The sequence below is a fragment of the Lynx canadensis genome, chromosome A1 (assembly GCF_007474595.2).
Source record: "Lynx canadensis isolate LIC74 chromosome A1, mLynCan4.pri.v2, whole genome shotgun sequence".
NCBI lineage: Eukaryota > Metazoa > Chordata > Mammalia > Carnivora > Felidae > Lynx > Lynx canadensis.
The window spans coordinates 235,202,853-235,229,027 of record NC_044303.2 but is presented as its reverse complement, the minus strand read 5'-3'; the positions used below and the strand labels follow the sequence as shown (position 1 = coordinate 235,229,027).

The window sequence follows — 26,175 nt, the reverse complement described above, 5'->3', positions numbered from 1 at the left end:
TCCGGGGGTCTGGGAGCGGGCGAGGCGTCTCCCACCTAAACCACCTCCTGGCCCGGCTGCGCCAGGAAAGCCCGTCTCCGTCGTACACAGAAGGCACCTGGCAAGTCAGGTCGACACAGGCGCTCCGCGGCTCGGCGTGTGCCTGGGTCTCCTCTGTCCTGCTTTGTTCCCCTCCCTTTTGTGCCCGTTTCACAGATGCGGACCTCGGATGCTGGCCCAAGAGCCGGCGAACCCTGGTTCCCGTCTACACCGCCCTCCGGAGCTCCGGCACCGTGCTTGTGGCGGACGCGGCATCAACACGCTCGGGCCCCGAAGGTCCACACCTGGGACTCCGAGTCCCCTCGCTTCCCAAAGCGTGTGAGCGGCGGCCTGCCAGCGTCTCCAGCACGTTCCGACCCAGCAGGTGAGCTCTGCCCTCACTTCCCCCTTCATCAGACGACACCTGCCCAGTCAAAAGCCAGAAGCCGACCCATGAGCTCCCGTGCCTTCGCCCCCACAATCCACCTTATCTGCACCAGCCCCAGACGCACCAACCCTTGGTCCCCGTCTCCCGCCTCCCACTCCCCTGCTGCCCGATGCCGCACAGCTTGGGCCACCGTCTTCACAGCAGCCGGAGGCCGTGGAGACCGTGCAGGGTGCTGGGGCCTGCCCCACCTCCGCAAGCTCCACCCAGGCTGCCTTCCGGCCCGTTCCATCCCCCGGACGGGTGCTTCTCAGCTTCCTCGTCACCACCCAGAGTCAGGCCAAACACACCTCCCCGAACGCGGCCCGTGGCCCCACCTAAGCTCTCCTGCAAACCCCTCTCCAGCCCCGTGTTCTTCCTCCTCCTGGAAGAGGGGTTTTACTTGAGAAAGCGGCCCTGGGTGCAAATCCTCACTCCCCTCTACCTAGCGGGGTGCACTGGCCACGCCCCCTGGGCTCCTCGCCCCACTTCCAGCAAGTGCTGCCCATGGGACCTAGTGTCCGCGGGCACGCGAGGGCCACCAAGGAACAGCGGTCAGTGAGTGAGCTGTCTGCTTCAGCGAAACCCCACACCCTGCCTTCGAACAACGCTGCCTGACGCGTGACAAGAAGCCCACGGACACTGGCCGACCCCTCGGTAGAGACAGGACTCCACGTCTCCTGACTGTTCAACCTGTATGCTCCTTCTGTGGGAGACAGAAATCAGAGCTAGATTTCCCAGGCACAGGGAGAAAGTTCTATACGTTTAATTCTCTAGGTAGAAGCTGAACGTTCTAGGAGAAGATGACGTACCGGAACGCTTGTCCTCAAGTTCCCACAAGGCCGTCTTCAGGAGCACGTTCCCGACAGGCCCCACGGCCACCCACAGACCCCCCCACCCTCCGCTGGCAGGAGCGCCCGCACTTACGTGGGGTCCGGCTCGTACTTCAGGACGATGCTCCCCTTGGCTGGAAAAGAGACAGACAAGCGTGGGCCAGGCTGCCGGTCAACGGACGCCGTCTGCGTGTCCGGCACTGTGGACGGCCAGCAACACACAGCCTGCACTCCTGGCCTCGAGGACCTCCGTGTGGAGATGGGGACTCTTTGTACCCGGACACACAGAGCCTCTGGCAAGCCCGGCACCGAGTGGGGGGTCCACGCAGCCTGGCGGAGGACGGGTGGGACCCTCAGGCATTTCTGGGAAGCCCCTCCGTCACTCTCAGCAGCAGGGGGATGGGGAAAACTACGGGTGAATCCTCAAAATTTGAGACGAAACACGCAACTGCTCCAACTTCCAGAAACAGCATGACACACACGTGAAAACCGTCAACAACGAGACTGCCACCACCCCCCTGCAGGATGAAGACGAAGAAGAAAACAAGACGGTGCCCTCGTCCCTGCGATCGCGTCTACTTCAGGTGCGGCTCCTACCCGAGACCACGGGACACCGCGTCCACCCAGCACGTTTTACGCCCTTCCGTTCCGAACAGAAAACACAGAACCACAGAACCACAGTAACTTCGTGGGTGCAGTGTGTGTGTGCAAATTGAGCCAGAAACAGTGAACACGTAATAAACAACAAGAATGAAAAGAAAACTTAGCACCTCTGGTGGGATTATTTTTATTCTTAGGTGAAAACGTCACCAGAATAACTTGGAAGTGGAAAGTTTATGAAATACCCAAACAACATGACCAACAACCTTTTTTGGCGGGCTAGGGAAGCAGCCTGCTTCAAGCTGGCTGATTCAATGCCAAACGAACCTGACGGCCTGTGCTGGTGAGTGCCCTGTGCCTCCGCACAGGACGGCCAGGCCCCAGCACCCACAGAGCACCCCCCCTCCCCCCACGAAGGCCTGGGGAAGCAGGGCAATGTAACGGATGCCTCTGACCCTCAGCGTGCTAAGACACCAATCCCATTTCCACGAAGCCCTCTGGAAAATGACAGTAAAAAGAAAGCCACGCTGTATTAAACGTAAGACGGAAGAAGATCTAAGCAGCCTGAACACCGACATCCTCACTGTCTTTATAAGAGCAAATTATGCTTCTATGCAAGTTAAACTGCTTACCCAAGTCCTTGGCTTGGCTGTAGGTCTCACTGCTAAGTTTTCTAAAAAATGGGTTTTCCTGGGTTAACAGAATTTTAACATCTTCCATTGACACAGTGATAATTCTTGAATTAATAAATGGATACAACGTGTATATTCCCTGCGGGGAATAAAGAGACGCCACCATTATGAACGGTAACAATCACCCACTGTCCCCAGGGCCTTTCCACATGCCACGCCCAACCCTCCCCTCACCACAGCCCCTGGAGAATGTGTAAGCGAACGCGCCCAGGGGAGTCAAAGGAGCCGGCAGGGCTCTATTCGCCCGGACCCATCGGACTAGCTCAGCAACAGCCGTCTGCCGCAGAGCACAGCAGGTCAGCTCACGGCTGCTGCTACCCCAAGTCTCTTTCCCAAATTACCTCCTGCGCTAACCGAAAAGCACAATCAAACTCTTCGCCACTGTTATTCCGACACCAGACTTTTATCCCAGTGTTTATAACCTGTCGGTGAAGACACAAGACGAAACACGTATGACCAAAAGGCAAACAGTCGATTAAAATACTCCCTTCCACCACAAGGCAGAGCCGCGAGGACGTGCTGACAGAGAAGAGACGGCAAAGCTGTGGAAGTCGTGGGATCGGAGCAGAGGTTCTCCTAGCCTGACGCTCTCAAATGGCGTTGGTTTTAGGTGGCTTAGATCGACTAACAATCACCACAACAGACATTAAAACCAGGAAAGCTCTGAAAACGCAGGGACACGACACGCACGTTCCATGGGCCGTCAAGAGCAAGGAGGCCGTCGCCCTGGAAAACACCAGGGGACACCCAAGCGAGCAGAGCAGAAGGGGCGGAAATGAGGTCTCAGCACTGGTTCGGAAACAATTTAGATGTCGTGCACCTCCAGACCACACCTGGAGATCTGCCAGGGAGGAAGGAGGTGGGAAAAGAGCAGAGCAATGAAGGCAGGGCCTAGGGGCAGAGACACGAAGGGGAACAGAAGGGCCCGAAACAGCAAGAGCGTCCAGGAACAGCAGCCCGCGCTGTGGACGCCCCGTTCCGTCCTCCCGGACACGCCCGCCGAGCGCAGCCCGCACCTGCTGGGCGGGGCTCAGGGCCCCTGCGCGAGCCACCCCGGAAGCGCACCCAGCCGGGCCGTCCGGCAGTCCCACGCACGGCGTACCTTCACCCTCTCGCTGTTATTCAGCAGGACGTTCCTCAGCTCCTTGGAGACCATGTAGAGTTGCCTCTTCTTCCCTTCTGTGGTTCGAGTCAACAAATTCATCTTTGGGAACGAAGGATCCAATGCGTAAAATTTCCTACGCACAAGACAGAGCTGCTGACGAGCTCGGTTCAAGTGTGACAGACGGTCTCCAAGCAGGACGCTCCTCCCCGACAGAATCCGGTTTCAAGACTGTGGCTTACGGCACTCGCTCTGCTGTGCGGTCCCGTCTCCTAAGCTCGATCGAGTTCACCCAAAACCCCAGGCAAGTTTTACTTGCGGCACAACTAGACCAGGGACGTGGGCAGACAAGTGCGAGGCCTCTCCGTCACCTGCTGCTCCGGTGACCAGGACCTGAGAGAACACCTCTGCTACTTGAGAAACGCCCTAAGGGGCAGACCCGAGAGAAGGACCAGTCACCCTCATGCAGCACAAGTGCCCACCGTGGGAAATGTATACTGACGGGAAGATGAACGGCGGGAGCTGTTTACCCTCAACCTTTCCTCTCTGTTCCACTTGGAGGTTTCCAATCAGGGTCCCCAACCTCCCACCCAGACCCACTCTTCTCCCCTTCCCACACGGGGGCCCAGGCAGGCAGCCCCCCGATCTGGAAGCTCAGCTGGGTCACGGACATTTGGGGCCACAGTGCCCCCCACCCCCCGGCCCCAGGCACTTCTCGGTCGCTGGCCGCTTACACTGAAGTGCGTGAACACTCCCTAGGATTTCACCCGGCTCTAGCGTGCAGTTACGTGGAAGGAGATACTACACACGACTAAATACAAGGCACGATGAAATGCGATCAGTTACACATTTATGACGAGAATTTAGAATTATTCTGAATTAATTCTTACTGGATCGGTGGAAATAACGGGTCGTCTTCAGGAATAAACACGAACGGGTCTTCTTTAAACCCAAACAACTTCATCTTCTTGGATGGAGGAGGGCTGAAGACAGAGGCAGGAGAAACACCGCCAGGTCGGAGGGGAGCTTCGGACGCCAGCAGCCCACTCTCCACCCCCCGCCCAGCCCTCCTCCTCGGCCTGCGCAGCACGGGCCCCCCGCACACAGGCTCTGCAGGGACCGCACCCCGTCCAGCACAGCGGAGCCCACACTGCACCACCGCCAGGAGGCCACGTTGAGCCAAGGGGCCGGGAAGACACGAGGACGTCAGGGACCAGACGGATGCCCTCTTCTTACCCACACACTCCGTCTTTCTTACTTCCGTTGTTCTCTACGTTCTCAGCTCTTTCCGTGATCTCTGTGTCGTCAATTCCACCGACCGGTTTACTCTCCAGCTCGGCGGGGTCCGTGGGGCCCGACCGCACAGGCTCTCTGGGCTCGCCCTGCAGCTGCAACAGGAACAAGTGTGTTTACGCTCCGAGAGCAAGCCACTCTGCACTGCCACAGGAAAATTAACACTCGGCACCCGAGGTCCATCCTGTTTTTCTACAGCATTTTATATGTAAAAGACAAGAGAATGTTTACAACTATCTGAAATCTATTTGCTATGATGAACAGAATTCACGGGCATGGTTTCCTTCGAAGTTCTGACTTGGGCTCAGGTCGTGATCTCATGGTTTGTGGGTTCAAACCCTGCATCAGGCTCTATGCTGACAGTGGGGAGCCTGGAGCCTGCTTCGGATTGTGTCTCCCTCTCTCTGTCCCTCCTCTGCTCGCACTCTCTCTTGCTGTCTCTCAAAAATAAACAAAAACATTAAAAAAAATAATTTAAAAAACACGCCCCCCAAATTCACGAAGCTCTAAAGCAGACGAGCTGGTGGGGACTCATGCTGTGCAACACTGCCTCCCAGAAAATGTTCAATTTAAAAGTAAAAAACAAGGGCGCCCAGATAGCTCAGTCGGTTAAGCATCTGACTTCAGCTCAGGTCATTATCTCACAGTTCGTGGGTTCAAACCCCGCGTCGGGCTCTGTGCTGACTGCTCGGAGCCTGGAGCCCGCTTCGGATTCTGTGTCTCCCTCTCTCTCTGCCCCTCCCCCACTCATGCTCTGTCTCGCTCTGTCAAAAATAAATAAACGTTAAAAAAAATAAAAAATAAAAAAAGTAAAAAAACTGCCACCGAAACCCCCTGCCCAGGCTGCCTATGCCCTGCCCACCCCTGTTGGGCTCCTGGAAATGCGGCCCTGCCCTTCACAGCCTGTCTCAAGTGCCCTTCCCCACGGGCCACCTCTGCATACTGTCAACGCTCGAGTCGAGCCTCACTTGGCCAGCACACCTGCCCTGGCTGGGATTCCAGCCGTGTTAACGGGCCTCACTTCTACACCAGGGCGTCCTGAGGACGAGGCACCGGAGTCCTCAGCACGGCCCCAGCAGCGCTGAGCTGTGCTCGTGTGCAGGGCAGGTGACCGAAACACAGCGACTCAATGAAAAGGAAAAAGGAACTGAAAAAACAACAGAAAAGGAAGACGGCAGTAACGCTAAACGAGCAAATGACGCCACGCTGTTCTAAACGACAAGACGCCACGCCGGAGCAGGCGGATTGGAGGCAAGTTCGACGCCCATCCACGCAGGCTGCGCCGGGACAAGAGCGTCCACGCGGCCCGTGGTGAGGCGATGTACCGTGTCACACGACAGGCCCTGCACCTGCACAGCGCCGCGGCCGTGGGCCACGCGCACTTTCTCACCACTTCAGAGGTGACCAGGGCAGGGAAGAGGCATCTCAGAGTGTAAGTTCACACGGTTTTAGAAACCGCACAAAAGCATGTAAAATAACTCATTCATAGTTTGTTGTACGATTACCACAGAGTGAACCTTTATGCTGGGATAAATAAAATATTACTAAAATTACTTTCGCTTTGGTTTTTGCACGTCTCAAAGCGGCTGCAAGAATGTGGAAGTTACACGTGTAGCTGGCGCTCCAGGTCTGAGAGGGCAGTGCTCAGAGCTCCCGCCCCGGGACTCGGGGGGCCTGGAGTCCAGAAGACGAGCTCCACGAGCATTGCCCTCGAGCCCCTAACTCGGGCAGCACAGTGGCGCCCAGAGGTGCGGGCTCCCCCCCGTGCCGGGCTCTGCGTGCACACGGTCATCTGGATCAGCACGACCCAGGGACGGTCGGTCTCCTCTCTGCTTCTCCGAAGGCTAAGCATCATTCGTCCACGTCTGTAAGCTCTGATCTGAAGGAAATGCTGACCTTCGGACTGTGATTCCCGCCACGTCCTGACACGACGCAGGCTGAGGCACGCGCTAACGGAGAGAGGTCATGTCGATACAGAGAAGAGCGGACGCCACGCGGCAAGACTCGAAAGGCCGCCCTCTCACCGACCTCCCTGCTTCGGGGCCTCCTACAGCATCCAGGAGGCAGGGGACTGAGGAAGACAGGCCGGGCCTACTCGATCTCCTTTTCAGCCAGGCCTGGACAAAGTCTCACGGCCACCGTTGAAGACAGGCCGGCTTGAGGCTGGCAGAGCTCTATCAACCTGCAACAGGCTGAACGGAAGCAACCTCTGGGGACACTGCACCGCAGCCAGCTCGGGGGGCTCGGATTCTCGGGGGACACTGCACCGCAGCCAGCTCGGGGGGCTCGGATCCTCGGGGGACACTGCACCGCAGCCAGCTCGGGGGGCTCGGATCCTCGGGGGACACAGCACCGCAGCCAGCTCGGGGGGCTCGGATTCTCGGGGGACACAGCACCGCAGCCAGCTCGGGGGGCTCGGATCCTCGGGGGACACAGCACCGCAGCCAGCTCGGGGGGCTCGGATCCTCGGGGGACACAGCACCGCAGCCAGCTCGGGGGGCTCGGATCCTCGGGGGACACAGCACCGCAGCCAGCTCGGGGGGCTCGGATCCTCGGGGGACACAGCACCGCAGCCAGCTCGGGGGGCTCGGATTCTCGGGGGACACTGCACCGCAGCCAGCTCGGGGGGCTCGCACTCTGAACCACAGAGCAGTCATGGTGTCTTTTCGATCTGCATTTGAGATGCAGAAGGAGCGTATTCGCCCAACTCTGCCTCCTCCAGGGACCTATCCCTTTATGACGCTGCCGCTCTTCTGCAAAGTAAAAATTTAGATGAATCCCTGCCCCTGCCACACACACGCTCATGGACAGCTGCTCTCCACACCCAAAAACTATCCCAGTGACCATGGTCAGCGTCTGCCTTGAACACACGAAAAGAGCTCGTAATATGCTGTGTCACCTCAGAGGACACTTACCTTCGGTGGACGCTTATTCCATGGCATTGAAGATTTTTTCACCAATACTGCCACAAAGAACCCGCCGGTATTCTGATGATGTGGTAATATTCTAAGACTAAAAAAAAAAAAAAAAAAAAAAAACAGTGCAAACTTTTTAACTGAAAATACATTCTCTTAGGGGCACCTGGGTGGCTCAGTCGGTTGTGCGTCCGACTTCGGCTCAAGTCACGATCTCATAGTTTGTGAGTTCGAGCCCCACATCTGGCTCTGTGCTGACAGCTCGGAGCCTGAAGCCTGCTGCAGAGTCTTTGTCTCCCTCTCTCTCTGCTCCTCCCCCACTCACGCTCTGTCTCTCAAAGATGAATAAATGTTAAAAAAAAAAAATTAAAAAGGGGCGCCTGGGTGGCGCAGTCGGTTGAGCGTCCGACTTCAGCCAGGTCACGATCTCACGGTCCGGGAGTTCGAGCCCCGCGTCAGGCTCTGGGCTGATGGCTCAGAGCCTGGAGCCTGTTTCCGATTCTGTGTCTCCCTCTCTCTCTGCCCCTCCCCCGTTCATGCTCTGTCTCTCTCTGTCCCAAAAATAAATAAACGTTGAAAAAAAAAATTTAAAAAAATAAAAAAATTAAAAAAAAAAAAATTAAAAAAAGAAAATACATTCTTCTAGTACTAAGACAAAAGCTGCAAAGGTGATCTGTGACAGAGAAGTCACGTCTCCCTGCAAATATTCACACCCCCCTCACATGTGGAACGGCCAGCGTGTAACGTGTAGAAAGTTCGTGCGGTTTGCGGAGCACAACCGTGTAAGTTCTTTCCGCTTCCGTTATTTATAAATGCTCAATGCCGGCAGCCAATAGGAAATGAGAACTTCTTTCTTGCTGGGAAGTTCACGTGCCTGGGGTCAGCCACGGGCATAGCCCAGGCCTCGCAGGAATGCCAGGGGCCCGAAGTCCCCACCTCCCCAAGCCTCTGAGAGCCCCACAAACCCACCACCGCTCCAGATGCATCGCCTGTAACCGCTCCGGGTCCTTTGGTGGGAACATGGTGGGCCGGATCTGGGTGTGTCTGCCGTGAGGAACAGCCTCCCACTCTGAAAACCACTGTCCATCTTTTGTCATCACCTATGAACACGATGGCGGAATTCTGCATTACCAGCACTATCCAACAGTAAGAAATCACACGGTGCTAATGTAAATGCTGTCCACACGATAAATGGCGAGTCTCATTTCTCTCCGAAGCTGAGACTGTGTGTGCACGTAAAAATGCGATAATCTCGTGTTCCGTAAAACACGATGATCATTTTATAAAACAGCATTTTCCGTGTAGATTTTTTTTTTTTAACAAGCCTCAGAGTGTTTCTGGTTTAAAACTGAAAAGTGAATTGTTTCATATTGGAAATGAAGCTTGAACCCCAGCCAATAATAAAAATAAAGCACAGCTACACTTACAGGGATAAGAATAAATAGCTGATTTCTAACTGCAGAATAAAGACGGAAACTTTTCCACTGCCAGAGAAAAATACTTGTATAATCGTGTACCATTTGTCATTATATCTAGTTTTGAAGTTAATTCTACATCAAAACTGACCGCGTAACTAAAAGCAGCGTTTATGGAAGTCACCCAAATACGGACGCTCTCAAAGCGCCTGCTTGCTCAGCGGTACGTGCTCCCACAACCAGGCTCTTCCCAGAAACATCACCTTCCACTGTGTGATTCCAGGCATCCATTTCAGTCCCGGCAGCTCGGAAGACACGTCAGCGAGCTCCAAGGCACCTGGGGACCAAAAATAAAACCTTTTCACCTTATACCCAAAGAAGCCGGACGCACGAGATCACACACCGTGATTTATTTCTACAAAATGCCCAGGGAGGGCAATTCCATACACACAGCACCTCAGTGGGTCGGGGGTGCGGGCCGCATAGGCAGTGACCACACGCGGGCAGCTCTCCGTGGGGGGGGGGCAGGGGACCGAAACGGCCGGGGACCGGACTGCAGGGAGGACTATGCGCGTGTGAGGTCACTAGTCGTACCCTTACAACGGGGGACGCTGAGGCGTGTGCATCACAGCAAAACGGAGCTTCAGAAACGAGGCGGTGGCAGGGTCCCGCCCGTGTCCCAGGGGAGCCCACGGCAACCGTGCCCGCTCCACCCCCAGCTTCTAGACACACACACGCCAGTTAGAGGACACGGTCTTTGTGCCCTCGTGTCTAACACACACCCCAGAACCAGAAAGCAACATATAAAGGGAACTGTGAACATCTGTAAACGTTCTGTGTCAGGCCCAAGCCAGTTTCCTAAAAATGCCCAGCAGGGCATCGGCCCAGCTTTGAGGACATCGTGTCTACGGTAACGTTACAAGAGGTTGTAAGATGGGGCCATTCCGGGGATCCTTTCAAATAAACCTCCATCCACAGATCGTGGATACAGATTGGACAGCCTCACAGAAAGGGAACGTCCAACAAAGCTCCACGGGAGCTGTGAAAACGCACATGATCGTAAAAACGAAGCAAAAGAATCCTCAAGGCCGAGGTGGAACGGTACGAAACCCCCCACAAAAGCACGGCCCTGACTTCTACTACGCTATCTGAATATTCTTACTTTGTTAAAAGCAAACACCAAATTCTAGTGCAGGTTTGAGGAAACCAAACATAACACACAAAATTCCAGTCGAGAGGACTCCGAAGGGGTGAACGACTAAGGGCAGACCCCACGGCACGGGTCAACCAGGCACTGAGAACAAGGTAACTGGAAGCCTAGACAGTTGGCTTTCAGTGAGGTTTCAAGCTACTTCATACACGTGCATGTGGTAAGTTTGGAAGTGTCTTATTCTGGATCGTAGTTAGTTTGAAACTCCTCGTTATTTCCTTTAAGGACAAGATGACGGGAAAAGCTAACATTTCAGTAAAAGCTTACACAAAGGAAGAAATATTTTACGACAAAACGTTGTGAAAACTGGTTTAAAAACATTTTAGGCACCTGTCCAGTTTGTCCGTATCCAGCAGTGTGGTAAGACCTCACACCCGTTAGGACGCCTACCGCCACAAACACGGAAAATAACAAGGGCTGGTGAGGACGTGGAGAAGTCAGGATCTGTGCACCGTCGGCGGGAATGCCCTCCAAACTGAGCAGTGAATCATCATCATCCAGCAATTCCAGAAGATACTCACCAAGAAAACTGAAAGCAGGGTCCTGAGCTGCATGTACAGCTGGGGTCACAGACGCACTATTCCCAACAGCTAAACCGAGGAAGCAACTCGCGTCCATGGACAGATGAATGGGGTCAACAAAATGTGGTGTAGGCCTGACGTGGGAGATGTTCAGCCTTGAAGGCTGAAGGAAGGGAATTCTGTCACCTGCTACAGCGTGGATGAACCCCGAGGACAGTGTGCTGGGTGAGATACGCGTCACAGATACAGCATGATCCCACAGGGAGATCCCTAGCGATCCCTAGACAGACTCGAGACAGCAAACAGGAAAGTGGGGACTGGTTTCACGGGTCCATAATTCCAGTTTTGCAAGACCAAGAGCTCTGGAGACCGGCTACGCGACAACGTGTTCCTAACGTGACGGAAACGTAGGCTTTAAAACAGTTAAGGTGGTAAAACTTCAAGTTGCGAGTGTTTTACCACAACTACAATTCTTTCAAAAAAACCACCGTGGTAAGGACGGACATCGTCTTTCAAACTCGAGAGATAACGAAACATATGAAACAGATAATCCTCGAAATTCATTAACTACGACACATCCGCCACATAAGCGTGTTTTTAAGTCAGGGCACCTCACCGTAGGGTTTAGAGTCTAATTTAGCAAATGCCCAGGGAAAGGTCCACGAGAATATAGACTCTTACCTTCACTTTTCTCCAGCAAAGACGCTATGACCGCCTCGTCTTCGATGGGGTTCAGCGAGCACGTGGAGTACACCATGCGACCGCCCTCCACCAGCTGCTCAGCACCGCGCGTGGCGATCCGCAGCTGTAAGCTAAGGGTGGACACCAGGTCACCCTGGGACCGAACGTGTCCGTGCGGCCCACAGAGCACAGGCACCTGTCATGCCACGTGTTCGTTACACGTTGTCATGACAGACTTACAACAAATTACGAAACAACCCCCAGGAAAAGAACTATTGAAGGCTGCAAATGAAGTTAGAGTAAACCCACAGGAGGTGGTTCATGTTCACCAAATCAGCATGTGTCCGTATAAACAACACGTTTGCTATTCTGTTAGCCTTTCCCAACATGCCAATGAGCAAAGCACGAAGCTAATGACTGAAAGCAATGTATTACGGGTGTTTCACTATGAAGAGGCCTCCGTACCTGTGCAGATATGCAACTTTTCTTTCTACGAACAACTCATATCCCTTAGCACTTTCTAATCCTAATACCTACTTCACAAAAGCGATAAAGTATTTAACAGAGAAAAACATCTCCCGCCGGCATTATTTATGGTGAATACTCATTAGGACACTGCAGACCGCCCACAAGTCTACAATTACGAATGTGTAATTTTAATGTTAAAAGGAAAAAAAGACATAGTCCTGTAGACAATATAATCCAAACTGGTGTGGCTAACATCCCTACGCACAGAAAAACCACTGAAAGGCGTTAGACATTACAGAAGTTATCTTTGACTTATGAGATGTTCTTTTTCCTTCTACTTTTAAGGATTTTCCAAATTTTCTTTAAAGACAGTCAATAAACATTTGAGATCAAAATGTTAAGCAAAATAATTCAACACAAAAGAACAGAAAGCAGAGAGAAGATGAGTGAGACACTAAGGTAAAAGGTTATTTTGTGGAAAACAGAGGTTTGAAATGTTACAGGAAATGGTCTCAAAAAGCATTTTAAACAAATGTGTACCTGAAATGCATATGATCTTCAGTTTACTACTCCGAAAATGTTCCAAAAACAACCGCTTCTGATACGTAAGCAAACTCTCTCAAAGATGACCGTTAATTGCCCTTAGAGTCCGGTGAACTCAAGATCCGCGCACCGAGTTACGAAACTGGGCGATAACCCTTCCCGACCCTGCCTGTGGGATGCCGGACTCACCCGTGCAGCTGCAAGCTGTTCAAGGTCGTCCACTTTTTCCAAACATCAATGTTTTTTCTCATAGTGCCATCCCCACTGGAAAGGAAGGTATTTAAGAACTTACAGCTCTGTTCAGGTAGACGATTCGAATTTATCAATTATGTCCTATTCCAGCTAAATTACAAAACAGGTTATTGTTATTACAAACACCAACAGAACAGCTAAATAATATACAGTTATTATATATATAACTGTATATATATGTATATATATATATATGTGTATATATACGTACACGTACATATATGTGTGTGTGTGTGTGTATATATATATATAAAATAATAGCTAAATAATAAAGTTATTATAAACACCAACAGAACAACTAAACTCTCACAGACTACAATCAACTTTCTATTTCTGCTTTCGGGGCCACTCGAAATACATTAAACTTTTAAGTTATACTTGAATTTGCAATTAAGTAAGGAAATAACAGATTTGAACAGAAAACCTCATTCAAAACTTAAAGAGGTAAACATACGTTTCCATGTGACAGAAATACTAGCAAAACTAATTTTGAGACCAGGACATGGAACCGTGAATATACAGAAGACGTGTGGATCCTGTTACTTAACAATTCGGTGAATCAACGGTGGCATTTTAATCAGATTTACATGAATAACAACAAACTTACACTCACAGGGATTTTCCACAGTGGATTCAATTATGCCAATGGAACTTCTTTATCAAGAGCTTTCTGCGTAGCAGTTAAATATTTTTGATTTTCTACTTCTATTTAATGGAAATTACTTCTATGTTAATTTTACAATACAGACCTGATGAATTAATCTTTCTGTCCACATCTAACTTTATCTACCCATTTTTTCCCAGGGTAATTCCTGGAGCTGCTGGCTTTCTGTGTAAAGTTGAATCTCCCTTGGACATCTAGGTATCTGTCTTGAGGGGAAGGGGCTGCGGGGAGAAAACATCCCGAGAGAGCTAATGGCTTTCAAATGACATCCCTTCCTGCACAGTGGTGGCTTCAAATTCTGCCGTAATGTTTAGAGATTTCTTCAACTTACGCCTCAGTGCTCAGGTTACCACATTCTCCTAAGATGACACGAGACAGGAATTCTAGGTTTCTTTTCTTTCTCTCTTTTTTTAATGTTTATTTATTATTAACAAACAGAGAGTGAACAGGGGAGGGGCAGAGAGAGAGGGAGACAAAGAATCCGAAGCAGGCTCCAGGCTCCATGCTGTCAGCACAGAGCCCGACACGGGGCTCGAACTCAGAGACCGCAAGATCATGACCTGAGCCAAAGTTGGACGCTTAACTGACTGAGCCACCCAGGTGCCCCAAGGAATTCTAGGTGTCTGATCAGAAGAGCACAGGGATGGGAAAACACTGACCCAAAGGAAAATCAGACAACTGTGGCTCGTGACCCATGTTAAATTTCCCTTCACAGGGGCATCCTTTCCGGGATTTGAAAGCGCACTCACACTCAGTATGCCCAACCACAGCTTTCACAACGAGCTCTGCCACAGGCAGGCAGTCTGCCGCGGTTTAAAGGAGAGAGTTTGAGATCGGCCATTGTACTCAAAACACTGTGTTCTGGGCCGACGGGGTTTTCCGACAGACAAATCCACGTGTTCAGAGTCTTAAACACCTACGTCACTGCCTCTGGGAACTTAAAAGATGGCTTCAGTGCACAAACACAACTGTACACACGCAATTACAGTAAGTTTCTCCAAGGCGTCAACTCCTGAATTGCAGCGTGCCGAAGGACGTAAGACTTGCCACAAAAACCCAACCTGATTAGGTATGGCTCCTCAACGAACTGCTTTACATAGTCACCGCTCGTGCGAAGAGGAGTGACGGGGTCAAACAAATCATTCCTGACATCCACCACAGCGAGAGTCACTGCTGTCATTCTCTTGGGGAGTTTAACTCTTGAGAAGACTGTACAACCGTCCCGCCTTGTACCTCCTTGTTTGGGACCCTATCTCTGCTGTGCTGTCCATCACTAAAACCATGAGGATACGGTCCAGGGCCACAGAGTCTCTGTCCTCCTCCCAGCTGCCCTGAGAACGGCGCCTACAATTGTGTGTGTGTGTGCACGCGTGTCCAAGTTAATCTAGGCCACACCTCATGTGATCTCCTTAGCGGATTTCTGGCTTTCTGGCCTCTTAATAACACAAATACCTGCAAGGGACATCACACAGAATGCGATCATAGAAGAGAATCTCTTTCTTCCCGTTCACATCTATCGTGAGCCGAGGTATGCTGGACGCGTCGTGGTTCACCACCATGATGCAGGGGCTGCTCAGCCTTTTGGCCTGATGCACGAGCAGATAGCAACGCTTGTTGTCCACATCATTTGCAATGACAAACCCCTCTGAGAACATGAAATGATAGCGTCAGGCGAAATGTAGCACCCGCAGGATAATTTTCTACAATACCCAACCTCCTGGTTGGCCGGTGAGAAGCGGCAATCCACCAAAACGTAACACCCAAGCTTAAGATTTGCCAGAATTATCTGAGCAGTCCAAAACGGTGGCTCAGTGTAGATTTTTACAGTCACCTAGGATTCCCAAACCGCAAGATTTATTTTTCCGATTATTCAACAACTATTCATTTTGTACCAGTTATCATGCCAAAAGCATCTTTTCCATTATCTTCACTAACAACTAAAATGGAGGCTGAGGGGAGAGACAAAGCTGTAGAAAACAAAAGAATCACCCGACAAGTGTTCAAAATACTGCACCTGTATGCTGGGTCCCCACTCCAGACCCTGTGAATCGGAAGCCCTTTTAGCAAAGCGATTAGTCAGAGAAGAGAACGCCTAGGACAAAGCTAAGCAAGCAGGCCCACTAGAACAGAGCAGGAGCAGGGGGCTTGCACGAAAGGGGGAAGGCCGGGAGGGAGGGACGTAAAACGGCACGAGAGTAACGACAGCATTCTTCAGCCGCGGGGAAGGAGCCCCAGCAACGCTACAATGGCCTGAGCACTCCGAGGGCTCAGAACAGCCACGAGTCTGGGCCTGACGCCCACGTGACGCGTGAGGGCTAACACTGTCACCTATGCCGCGGGGGGCGGGGGGAGCTCAGGCAGCTGATAGCAGCTCCTAACTACGCTCTACAGCCTCTCGTGCAGCCGGGGAGTCATCACAAAACCCACCGAAACAAAAACCCAACGTGATAATGTTACCACCGGAAACTCAAACTGCAATCTACCTACTACTGAGTTAATGGAGAAACGCCACCTGCTTTCACAGAGGACACACAGAATTCTCAAGTGAAGCCACCGTCCCACCCCCACATATGAGCACGGTGGCTTGGGAACTGGTCACAGCGGCGTGCAAAATGTTTCAGAGACAGAGAGCCATCAGCTTGTCACAGGAGGCTTCAGGACCCCACCCACAAGTGACGTCACCACTCTACCTCACCTACCCTAGCACAGGAGCACAATGACCCTCTGGGGCAGCCCAGCGCGTACCTGGGAAAGGGACGTTCATGTCAGCGTGTAACATCTCAATGAGCTGTGTGGTCTTTGATCCCGGCGCTGCACACATATCTAAGATCTATGAAAAAGCAAGAAATGGCTGATGTCTTTAAGATATCAAATACTCTACACTCATTTTAAAACAATCTTATGAGTCATTCTAGTATTTTAATTTCTAAGATCTAAATACGTTTCTTTATAGAATGAATCTACAATGTGATATACTGAACCTCCGGGGATCACAGGCACAGAACGGCACTAGAAACCAGTGGGAGCAATAAATTCAGGGGTGAACGGACGAGGCCACAAAGTGCAAGCAGCACTTCTGTTGCCAGCCTGCTAAGGGACAGAACTACCCGGCCTCAAATCTCTGCCTGGCCCCTTCTGGCCCCAGGACCCTGAGCTAATTGCTTCGGTTTTCCTTTGCCTCCTTCCCCTCATCTGGAAAAACAGGACAGTGACAGCATCTACCCTCACAGGGACGTGCAGATAACAAAATGAATTAATCCACAAGAAGAGCGCAGAGCAGCGCTTGGCCTGTAACAAGTTCTCAGTACGTGCCCATTACGATCTTCAAGCTGATGGACTCAGTCAAGGCCACTGAAGATAAACAGTGCAGTAAGTAAATGAGGGAGCAAATCTTAAAACAGAAGAAAAGTTATGGGTTGTAAATTTTAAATATGACAAAAATGCAAAAACAGAACCTGAAACAAAATACACAGCATTCTCTATCAAAAGTAAACGGGAAAAATCCAAAGATTATATGAAGAAAAAAAAAGCGTCAATAAACAAAGGCGCTTTCTATCTAATCCACAATACCTTATGGTGAGGGTGAGCATTAAGTAACAACGGTGGAATCATGCTAACGGCTTCTTGACGACTGATATTTCCCTTAGAAAATTAAAAAAAACCAAAAATCAGAATGTTTAAAAAGGCAGAAAAATTTCAATATTGGGCATTATTTCATACGTAACAGAATAAGACCATTTATTCACCATACGTGAAACAAAACAGCTAACACTATCACACAGCACATGATATAATTAGGACATATTTTCATACTAGTGGGTAAATGGTTGCTATTTCAAGGCCAAAGAAGGGCCGTTTATGGCAAAACTTACCGTTAGGACATCAGAAAGGCAGGTGTAATACTCAATTTTATAAAGAATGAGGATCTAAGCTGACATGGTCCCAACGCGCCATCAAGAATGGAAGCTGGGGGTAGCAACTCTCAAAGGTGGACAATGGCCCTAAGGCACCCGCAGCAACAGAGAGAGCGATCCCTGCGAGCACAGGACAGAGAGCCACCCAGCAGGGCCTTCCCTCTCAGCTAAACCTGTACCTTCCATTTTAGTCCTCATCTGGTTTTAGGAACAGCCCGTGTCTGCCTTCTACTCCTGAGAAATGCCCCTCAAAAAGATGGACACACCGACCGGCGCTCCCATCTCCCCGCCTCGAAGATACACGGGATCTACCATTCTCCCGACGCCAACGGTCCTCTAGGTCTTTGCTGGTGGCTCAGGGGACCTGTGACGACCCCTCCACGTTCGGACAAACGTTCACGATGGAGTCCAGCACTCGCCTCAATCACCACTCTATTTTAACAGCCTGAAGACTGAACGCCTCGCAGATAGCAGTACTTTAAGAAGCAGTGAAACTTCGGCTGCCGGGAGACTTCGGCTCCATTACAACCTGGGTCTTCTGTACCGGAACAGCCATCCAGGCAGCCTTCACTTACCCCACACTTAGCATCTGTCCGAACCTAAATACAGACTCACATCCAAACCCGATCTTCTGGCCAGCAAGGGGTCTCTGAAGACGATCTGACTCCCCTTTGACTCGCAAGGCACGCGGACTCCCGGCTCCAGGTTATACGTACGATACTGATAAGCCTGCCCTGTCCTCATCCAAGTCTTCGTTCAAAGCATCTGAGTAGTATGGGGACACGCAGTCCCCGACCAGACAGCCTGCCAGTCACTCACTTCTTCCATACACGTTTGGAAGCGGTTTGCGGGCAGCTCTGAACACCCCAGCACAATCTCACCCTACGGACTCCCGGCCCAAAATCCATACTGGGTCCCTACGGTCCGTATACGCCACCCACACTCGACACCCACCTCCCCACAAACCCTCTGCTCTGCTGACGTTCACACTGGAACTGCTCTGAGTTTCTGCCCACCTGACGTTCCACCTAGGTCGAAAGTAGAGCCAGAAGGTCCCTGCTTGTACCCACGCAGGGAAAGAGCCAAGAATGTGGCAGCACCTGTTTTTTTCCCTTACGGGGGTGGGGGGAAAGCCTGGCCAACACAAGCCTGGGCAGCGGGTTACCTCCTCGGACAGAGTGCCAGGGTGGCCGTTAAGAGCTGCAGGTGGAGCAGAGGTCAGGACTGGGCAAGGTGCAGAGCTTCTAGACTGATCACGGCTTCAAGGGGAGACACGTGGGAAGCACAGGGGTCCTGCCAGTGTTCCCAGAAGCTCAGAGTGAACAAAACTAAACGTCATGTGGGGAAACACAGAGGGTTCCTTGGCTAGAGAAAGCAGACTAGAGGACAGGAAGGGGGAACCCTGGTTTCAAACAGGAGAGTAACGATTCCCAAAAACCAAGATGGAAGCAGCTCGTCTTACAACAGCCAAACCCAGGGGTGTCTGTTTAATCATGTGGGGCAGGAGGGGCACAGCTAGATGCTGAGGGTGAGTCCACACACTGACCCACGATCGAGGGACTCGGGATGGCAAAGAGACCGGGCGAGGGCACGGTACCACACAGGAGAACCTGAGTCGTCAAATTCAGGTCCTGTTTTTTTGGGCAAAGGTGGGGTACACACAGGAGCAAGGAAGGAACAGAGATGATACACCGAGAGCAGACTGACAGCTGTCTCCAGAAGGACACCTTACTGCGCGGAGGGCCGAGCTCCGTCCGCTTGGGTGGCAGCCAAAACCCCAGAGAGGCAGGAAGACAGGACGCCCAGCGGACAAGCGTCCCTGACGTCCTCCCTAACGTCCTCCCTACGTTCCACCGGGAGCAGCTGTGTGGATCACTGGAAACGAACAGCAACAAACACGCTTCTCCGTGTGCCCCATCTACCTCATCGCTCCCAGGAACGCGTGCGGAGAAAACATACCCGTGACAGTCACGTGCGGCTAAGGCTTTAAGGAAACCAACAGATGTAAAGAAATCTACTCACAGATTCGGTTTCGCTAACCAGGAACTGGTGAAACTTTTCCAACTGTGGAGACTTTCTCAAGATTTTTCGACTTAAGTTTGTGTGCCAGGCCAGTTCTTCTGGATACCTGACCAAACAAAAAGAAGGAAAAGCAAGCGTTTACGCCTTAAATCTATCAAAGTGCTCTCTTGACAACCCCTTGCTCACACAGATCCTGCAACCAGAGACACCCAGTTCTGCTCGGTTCCTCGCTTCGGTGGTCTTCGCAGGCTGCCAGCGAGCACGGCACGGGGCCCCCTAGGCCACAGGGAGCCCGGCTGTAACCTTATCATGGCCCAGGCAGGAACAGCAGAGCTGACGGTTTTGAGAGAGATGCGTACAACATCACCATGGACCCACGATGACGAACGTGCAAGAGGAAATGACAAAGAGCTGCTCTGCTCTCCACCACCGATGTTAACGACGGTAGAGAGGCCGTCGGAAGAGACGTAACGAATTGAAGAAACGCACATCACACCGTCAAAGAATGCAGTCGAGGACCCATCAGAAGGCCTGGCGAACATGTAATTGCAACCTTTCCCGCTGTATCTCTCACCACGTCTAAAACAAAACAGCCCGATAACGTACTCAACTGTCTTACACGCCAGAAAACCTTAGCACCACCGTGTTGACTAGCACGGCCAGGCTGTTATTTACACACACCCGAGAATGAAGAAACTTCTCCTGCCGTTTCCGTACACGCGTTTAAACTTTCTGTGATGATGACATTGCTGATTAATAGGTCTCTTTTTTAACGTTTATTTTTTAGCGCGCGCGCGCGAGAGAGAGAGGGAGACACCGTGTGCATGCATGCAATCGGGGGAGGGACAGAGAGAAGGAGATATAGAATCCAAAGCAGACTCCAGGCTCTGAGCTGTCAGCACAGAGCCCAACGCGGGGCTTGAACCCACGAACTGCGAGATCACGACCTGAGCCGCAGTCAGACGCTTAACCGACTGGGCCATCCAGGCGCCCCAGGACACAGACCTCTTCAAACGTGGCTCAGCCCTGATCACTGAGCTCCAGCGGCTCCGGGAGGCACACTGCTGTGACACAGAGCCTTGCTCCAAGGACCCAGGCCCAAGCTATGCACAACATGGTACTCGGTGGTCTCACTGCGGTCTTAGTACTTACAGCTCAGTCTCAAGGGAACAACCAGCTCAATTTAACAATGCAGGATGACAATATTTCCACGTGTCAGTTGCAGCTAAGGTGACAGCCATGAAATTGAAATGAGAACACTGGCAAAACAATACATCTGACTCCCATGAAGCAGAGTGATTACTTGAAAGAAACTCAGGCCTTGAGATTTTAAGACACGACCCAACCGTCAGACTACGGGACGTGTCTTGAGAAGTACTTTCCACCAGGTAATAAAGATTAAACTGGCTGAATCTCTCTGTGGCCACCCCCCAAATGTCTCAGCACCTTGTCTCTATTTCCTATGCCTGCTTCCTTCTTCAGTATTTAACCTGCTTCAAAAATCTAAAACCAAAACACAATCATACTTACTCGGCAATTAAAGCATTTAGTCTGAACTCTTCCCTTTGGCCTCCTTGGAGGTGAAGCGCGGAACACATTCAAATGTGCCTTCCCCTGCAGGGTCTGCAAAATCTGCTGTTTCAACGCAACCCTTCCAAGACTGGAAAGCCAGACACTTCGTTTTATATAATTTCTTGCAACCCTGAACTGCCTGCTATCAGAGACAGTGAATTTTGCAAGGGACCGCCGTAGTAAATCACCAACACATCATAAATTTGAATGCCACACGCCATAATTATTCGTCAATAGCTGAATTTTCATTTTCAAATATAGGTCAACAGTCCAGATATAGCCAGAGCAAACATTTCCTTACGTGCCTTTTAGACTGAATTTCCAAGAGTTAAAAAACGTTAAGTTTACTAAGGTCAAAATTCTTCTCCAAGTGGTTAAGGTCGTGAAAGCTACTAATGTCACAAAAAAAATACATAAGGGGCACCAGGGTGGCTCAGTCGGTTAAGCGTCTGACTTCGGCTCAGGTCATGATCTCACAGTTCATGGGTCCAAGCCCTGCATCCGGCTCTGTGCTGACAGCCTGGACCCTGGAGCTGCTTCGGATTCTCTGTCTCCCTCTCTCTCTGCAACCTCTCCCGCACACTATCAAAAACAAATAAAAGATCAAAAAAAAAAAAAAAAAAAAAAAAACCTCTGTAGATTTTAACATCAAATAAAATATCTCTAAAGAACGAATTAGTTTTTAGTTAACGCAATTTGACTGTAACTCCTCAGTCTTTAAAGTCCTATTTGGAAATTTGTTGTGTCTTCTGAGGATAAAGTAAAAGCACCACTATCATCTTTATGCCTCGTGAATTCTTACAGGGGAAAAGTAACATTTACGAGAAGTCATCTTCAATCCAGACACTGAAAAGGACACAAACAGAATGACAATAAGGTGTATTCTCAACAACTGATCATCAAAAAGAGGCTTTTATAAAAATACTTTGGGATAATTCCTTACAGTTCTGAGTCTACAAAAAGGTAAAAAAGAAATCAGTCCGAGCTATGCGTCCTATACTTAATATTCCTTCAAGAAAAACATGGCTCCCTTGGGGTGCCTGGTGGTTCAGTTGGTCAAGCGTCCCGACTCTTGGGTTTCGGCTCAGGTCACGATCTCATGGTTTGTGAGTCCAAACCCTAAGCTGGGCTCTGCGCTGACGGTGTGGAGCCTGTTTGGGATTCTCTCCTCCCTCTCTCTGACCGTCCTGTGTCTCTTTCTCTCTCAAATAAATTTGTTAATAAATCATTTAAAATATCATGGCTCCCCGGGGCGCCTGGGTGGCTCAGTTGGTCAGGCGTCCAACTTCAGCTCAGGTCATGATCTCGTGGTCCATGACTTCGAGCCCTGCATTGGGCTCTGTCTGACAGCTCAGAGCCTGGAGCCTGCTTCCGACTCTGTGTCTCCCTCTCTCTGACCCTCCCCTGCTCACTCTGTCTCACTCTTTCTCTCAAAAATAAACATTAAAAAAATTTTTTAATAAAAAAAATAAAAAATAAAATATCATGACTCCCCAAAATGCTTTCCTAAATTTAATTCTACCATATACCAAAAAATTTAGACTATTTTACGACTTATTTGTTTTTCGAACCATACAGAAAACCACTAGAAGTGTCTTCTTTGCTTGCTTGCTGAGAGATCTATGGGTAGCCTACACCTGACGAGTGACTGTGACTGAACGTTTGTACAGTACAACTTGTCATGTAACTGTCATAGATCATGGAAAAGCTGACCATTAGGAACCCACATAGGGCAGTATTTGAGTTGTTTACACCCTTTAGCTGTGTGCTCAGATGAAAGTGGAGAATGACTGGTAGTTACTAGAATCACTCCCATTCATCCTTCAACCAAACAACCCACAGGGCCTTTCTTAGATGTTGGAGAACTGCCTTTTCAGGTACTCATCGCCATTCTTCAACAATCAAGATGGAAAAGTGTCTGTCAAATGTTAAAAGGGCAGGGCGACTGGGGTGGCTCAGGACACGATCTCATGGTCTGAGTTCGAGCCTCGCATCTGTGCTGAGAGCTCAGAACCTGGGATCCTGTTTCGGATTCTGTGTCTCCCTCTCTCTCTGCTCCACTTCTGTTTGCACTCTGTCTCTCAAAAATGAATACGCGTTAAAAAAAAAATGTTAAAAGGGCTAATCAAACAAAATTTTAACTGTAGTTTCCAGTGAACAATAAAAACAGCAAGACTAATTCTCATAGATCTTTTGGAACCTGCAGAAGAGAAGTCCCACAATGACCCACCCAGAAGCACTTCTTCCCTTACAGGATGCACGCTTTTCAGCTCCTCCTATGGGCCAGACTTGCTCTTCCAAAAAACTTCATTTCTAAATATAAGGCTGAAGGAACAAATGTTTTCAGGTGATTATGTGAAGCAGTCAACACATGCAGAACTATTAGAAACGTACACAAACACAACCTTAAACCCACTTCTGAAAATATCAGATGGCCCCTGCTACAAACACCAGTAACATCAGTCCAATCTCCAAACCAAGGCACTGGGGGGAGTTAAGTCTGTAACCTGGTTACTAAGACAGCAGAGGAAGCTGGATTATGCGAAGGCGAGGTGACCCAGCAATGTCACAGGTACAGCAGTTGGAAAAACATTCCTTTTCTAATGACCTCAGTACAGGGGTCCATGCATCTAGTAACCACTCAAGTCATTTCCTGCATTAGAACATTTGAGCTTTTAAAATCTTCGTACAAAATCCATCATGGTATTTTTTTGGCTTAAAACTGTAGATTTATTTTCATATCCAAGAAGTGCATTCTATAATGGTGTATCTGCTCTTGAGCTTGGCTGAATGCAGACTTAAACGTTTGGCCAGTCTGCATTCACTCCAACTGTGTGTGCTGCACACATCTGTGATATGGCCACTGGAAAACCCGTATGACCCCTGGAAGAGAAAATTCAGCTTTTTACAGCAATCATTTAAAATCATCGCTTTGGGAGGACTCACAATGCCTCAAAGTTGATAATCCGAAATGTGGAACTCTAACAATTCAATGACTTTTATGTTTACAGATTACCCTGGGCTTGGGCTTGGCGCCTCTGGAGTCTGTGCATGAATACTCCAGGCGCCTTCCAAGACTTTTGGGACTGCCTTCACTTCACTGAGACCTGAACTAGGCCATGAGGAGCAAATAATCCACAGGATACTTCCAGGGCAAGTAAAGAAAGGGTCAGCACGGAGGGCAGGAGTCCCCACCAGCGCTGGACACAGTGGAAATCCACAATCAGCTGGACTGGTCCGTGGCGACCCTGGTCAGGTGGACTGTATCCTTCTGCTGAAGGTAGAAACCACACAGCAGCAGTTCTGATGTGAGAAAACAAGGGGTGCAGGTGAAAATAGGTAGAAGTGTCCATCATGGAAGGACAGAGGCTGATGCACTTGGAAAAATTAACTGAACTGAATGACTCCGGGACAGCTGCAAATCACGCGTGAAAAACTATATACTCCAGTATAAAGTAACACAGATAAAAAGTACCGCGTAAAAAGAACACGAGGGTGTCTATAAAATACATTCAGGTTCTCGCACGCTCCTAACAAACACGTTGCCCAGAAAACACGCTGCCAAACGACAAAGACTAAAATCCCAAAGAAACATCCAACAGGATGAAGACTTGTTTTACCTACCAACTCAGGGGCTGGGGAACTTCAACTTTCTGACCGTCCACCTCCAGGTCCTCCAGTTCCTTGAAATACTTGTTCTTTAAGCAATGGAGAATCTCTTTTGCATGGCTATTTAAAAAAAAAAAAAAAAAGTAAGTTTCAAACCCATCGGAAAGACTACTATGAATGAATCTAAGATGACGAGTGTTTTAAAACAAAAACCATCTTAGCGCCGAACGAAGACATTCTTGCATCCTGGCCTTTTCCTCTTCCTTCAGACTTTAAACAATCCGAGCTGCTCCTTGGCTAACCGATAAGCTAAAGGGACTACTACCTGCATTCCTTCCCTCCTAAACATTCCCACAGGTTCTCATTTGCTTGCAACTCCTCTCGGAAAGATGCAACGGACAGAGACGCGGAGTTTCACAGGAAACTCTGGAAGCCACTAACGTTCACGCCTTGCAAAGGGGGAGGCGTCCTCAGCTCACGATTCCCTCTCGGATCGCACTTTCACGTCTGATCCTAGCCTCCCACCTTGCAACACCTCCTCGGCCTGCTCCCTCCGACCCTCGTGCTCCCTCCTCCGTGCTATGTTTGCAGACCCTCGAGTCCACAGCGCCGACGAGCAGCAGCTCTCCAGCACCGCAGCACTTATCGGGGTGACGGGGGCGCCCGCGTCTCTAACCAGCCCCAACTCCCCCGGCACAGGAAGGCTGGGCGCGGCCCCTTACCTCTTGTAGCCAGTAATTCGTAGGGTGGCGGGGAGGGGCTCCCTGAGCGCTTCCATGAACTGGTCCCACTCTCCCTCGGGCACGATCTTGAGCTCCTGGTAGTAGTGCTCGAAGAGCTTGTTCTCCTTGACGATCTCGGGGTACCCGCCTTCCCAGCCCTGAGGAACGAAAGAGGGGTCTACCCAGGGCCGGAGGAGCCGCCCCGCGCCGTCCCGCAGGCCTCGGGGGCCGGGCGGCGGACGGGGGACCCGGCCCGCCCTCGCCCCGACTCCTACCGCCTCACGGCGCTTCCCGCCGCCCTCGGCGCCGTCCTCCGCTCCCTGCGGCCGCTGCTGGAGCCGCCGGCCCCGCGCCCGCCGCCCCATGGCCCACGCGGCCGCGCACGCCGCCCGCACACAGCGCCCCGCCACCGTCGGCCGCGCGGACTTCCGGGCTGGGGCGCGAGGACCCCGGCTCCGCGCCTGCGCCGCCCCCGGGCCTGCGGGGGCCTGCGGGGCCGAAGCGCAAAGCGCCGGGCCCCGGGTTCCCGGAGAGCCGCGAGCTAGGGGGAGGGGGAGGCGCCTCCGAACCGCAGCCCCCAGGGTGCCAGTCCCGGCTCCGGCAGCTCCGCGGACAGCCCGCGGTCGCGCGTGCGCAGAGCGGCGAGGGGCGGGGAGCCGGCCGCGGGGGCGGGGCCCGTCGGGCGCGGCGCGTCGAGTCCCACCC

At 51.1% G+C, this 26,175-nt stretch overlaps 1 protein-coding gene across 1 annotated transcript in view; it reads right to left on the bottom strand.

The window, feature by feature from the left end:
* NSUN2 (NOP2/Sun RNA methyltransferase 2) overlaps positions 1-25,856 on the bottom strand; it is a 28,419-nt gene extending 2,563 nt beyond the window's left edge. Inside the window, exons 1-18 of the mRNA XM_030332827.1 lie at positions 25,746-25,856; positions 25,471-25,628; positions 24,764-24,868; positions 19,568-19,673; positions 17,202-17,273; positions 16,377-16,461; positions 15,084-15,276; positions 12,905-12,979; positions 11,705-11,835; positions 9,556-9,629; positions 8,847-8,977; positions 7,878-7,974; positions 4,906-5,057; positions 4,560-4,652; positions 3,670-3,805; positions 2,909-2,989; positions 2,508-2,646; positions 1,370-1,409 (exon numbers count right to left, since the gene is read on the bottom strand). Coding sequence (XP_030188687.1) covers positions 1,370-1,409; positions 2,508-2,646; positions 2,909-2,989; positions 3,670-3,805; positions 4,560-4,652; positions 4,906-5,057; positions 7,878-7,974; positions 8,847-8,977; positions 9,556-9,629; positions 11,705-11,835; positions 12,905-12,979; positions 15,084-15,276; positions 16,377-16,461; positions 17,202-17,273; positions 19,568-19,673; positions 24,764-24,868; positions 25,471-25,628; positions 25,746-25,835 — 1,958 coding nt within the window. The 5' untranslated portion in view covers positions 25,836-25,856. The remainder of the gene's footprint in view (positions 1-1,369; positions 1,410-2,507; positions 2,647-2,908; positions 2,990-3,669; positions 3,806-4,559; positions 4,653-4,905; positions 5,058-7,877; positions 7,975-8,846; positions 8,978-9,555; positions 9,630-11,704; positions 11,836-12,904; positions 12,980-15,083; positions 15,277-16,376; positions 16,462-17,201; positions 17,274-19,567; positions 19,674-24,763; positions 24,869-25,470; positions 25,629-25,745) is intronic.
* Between the last annotated feature and the right edge of the window lie 319 nt (positions 25,857-26,175).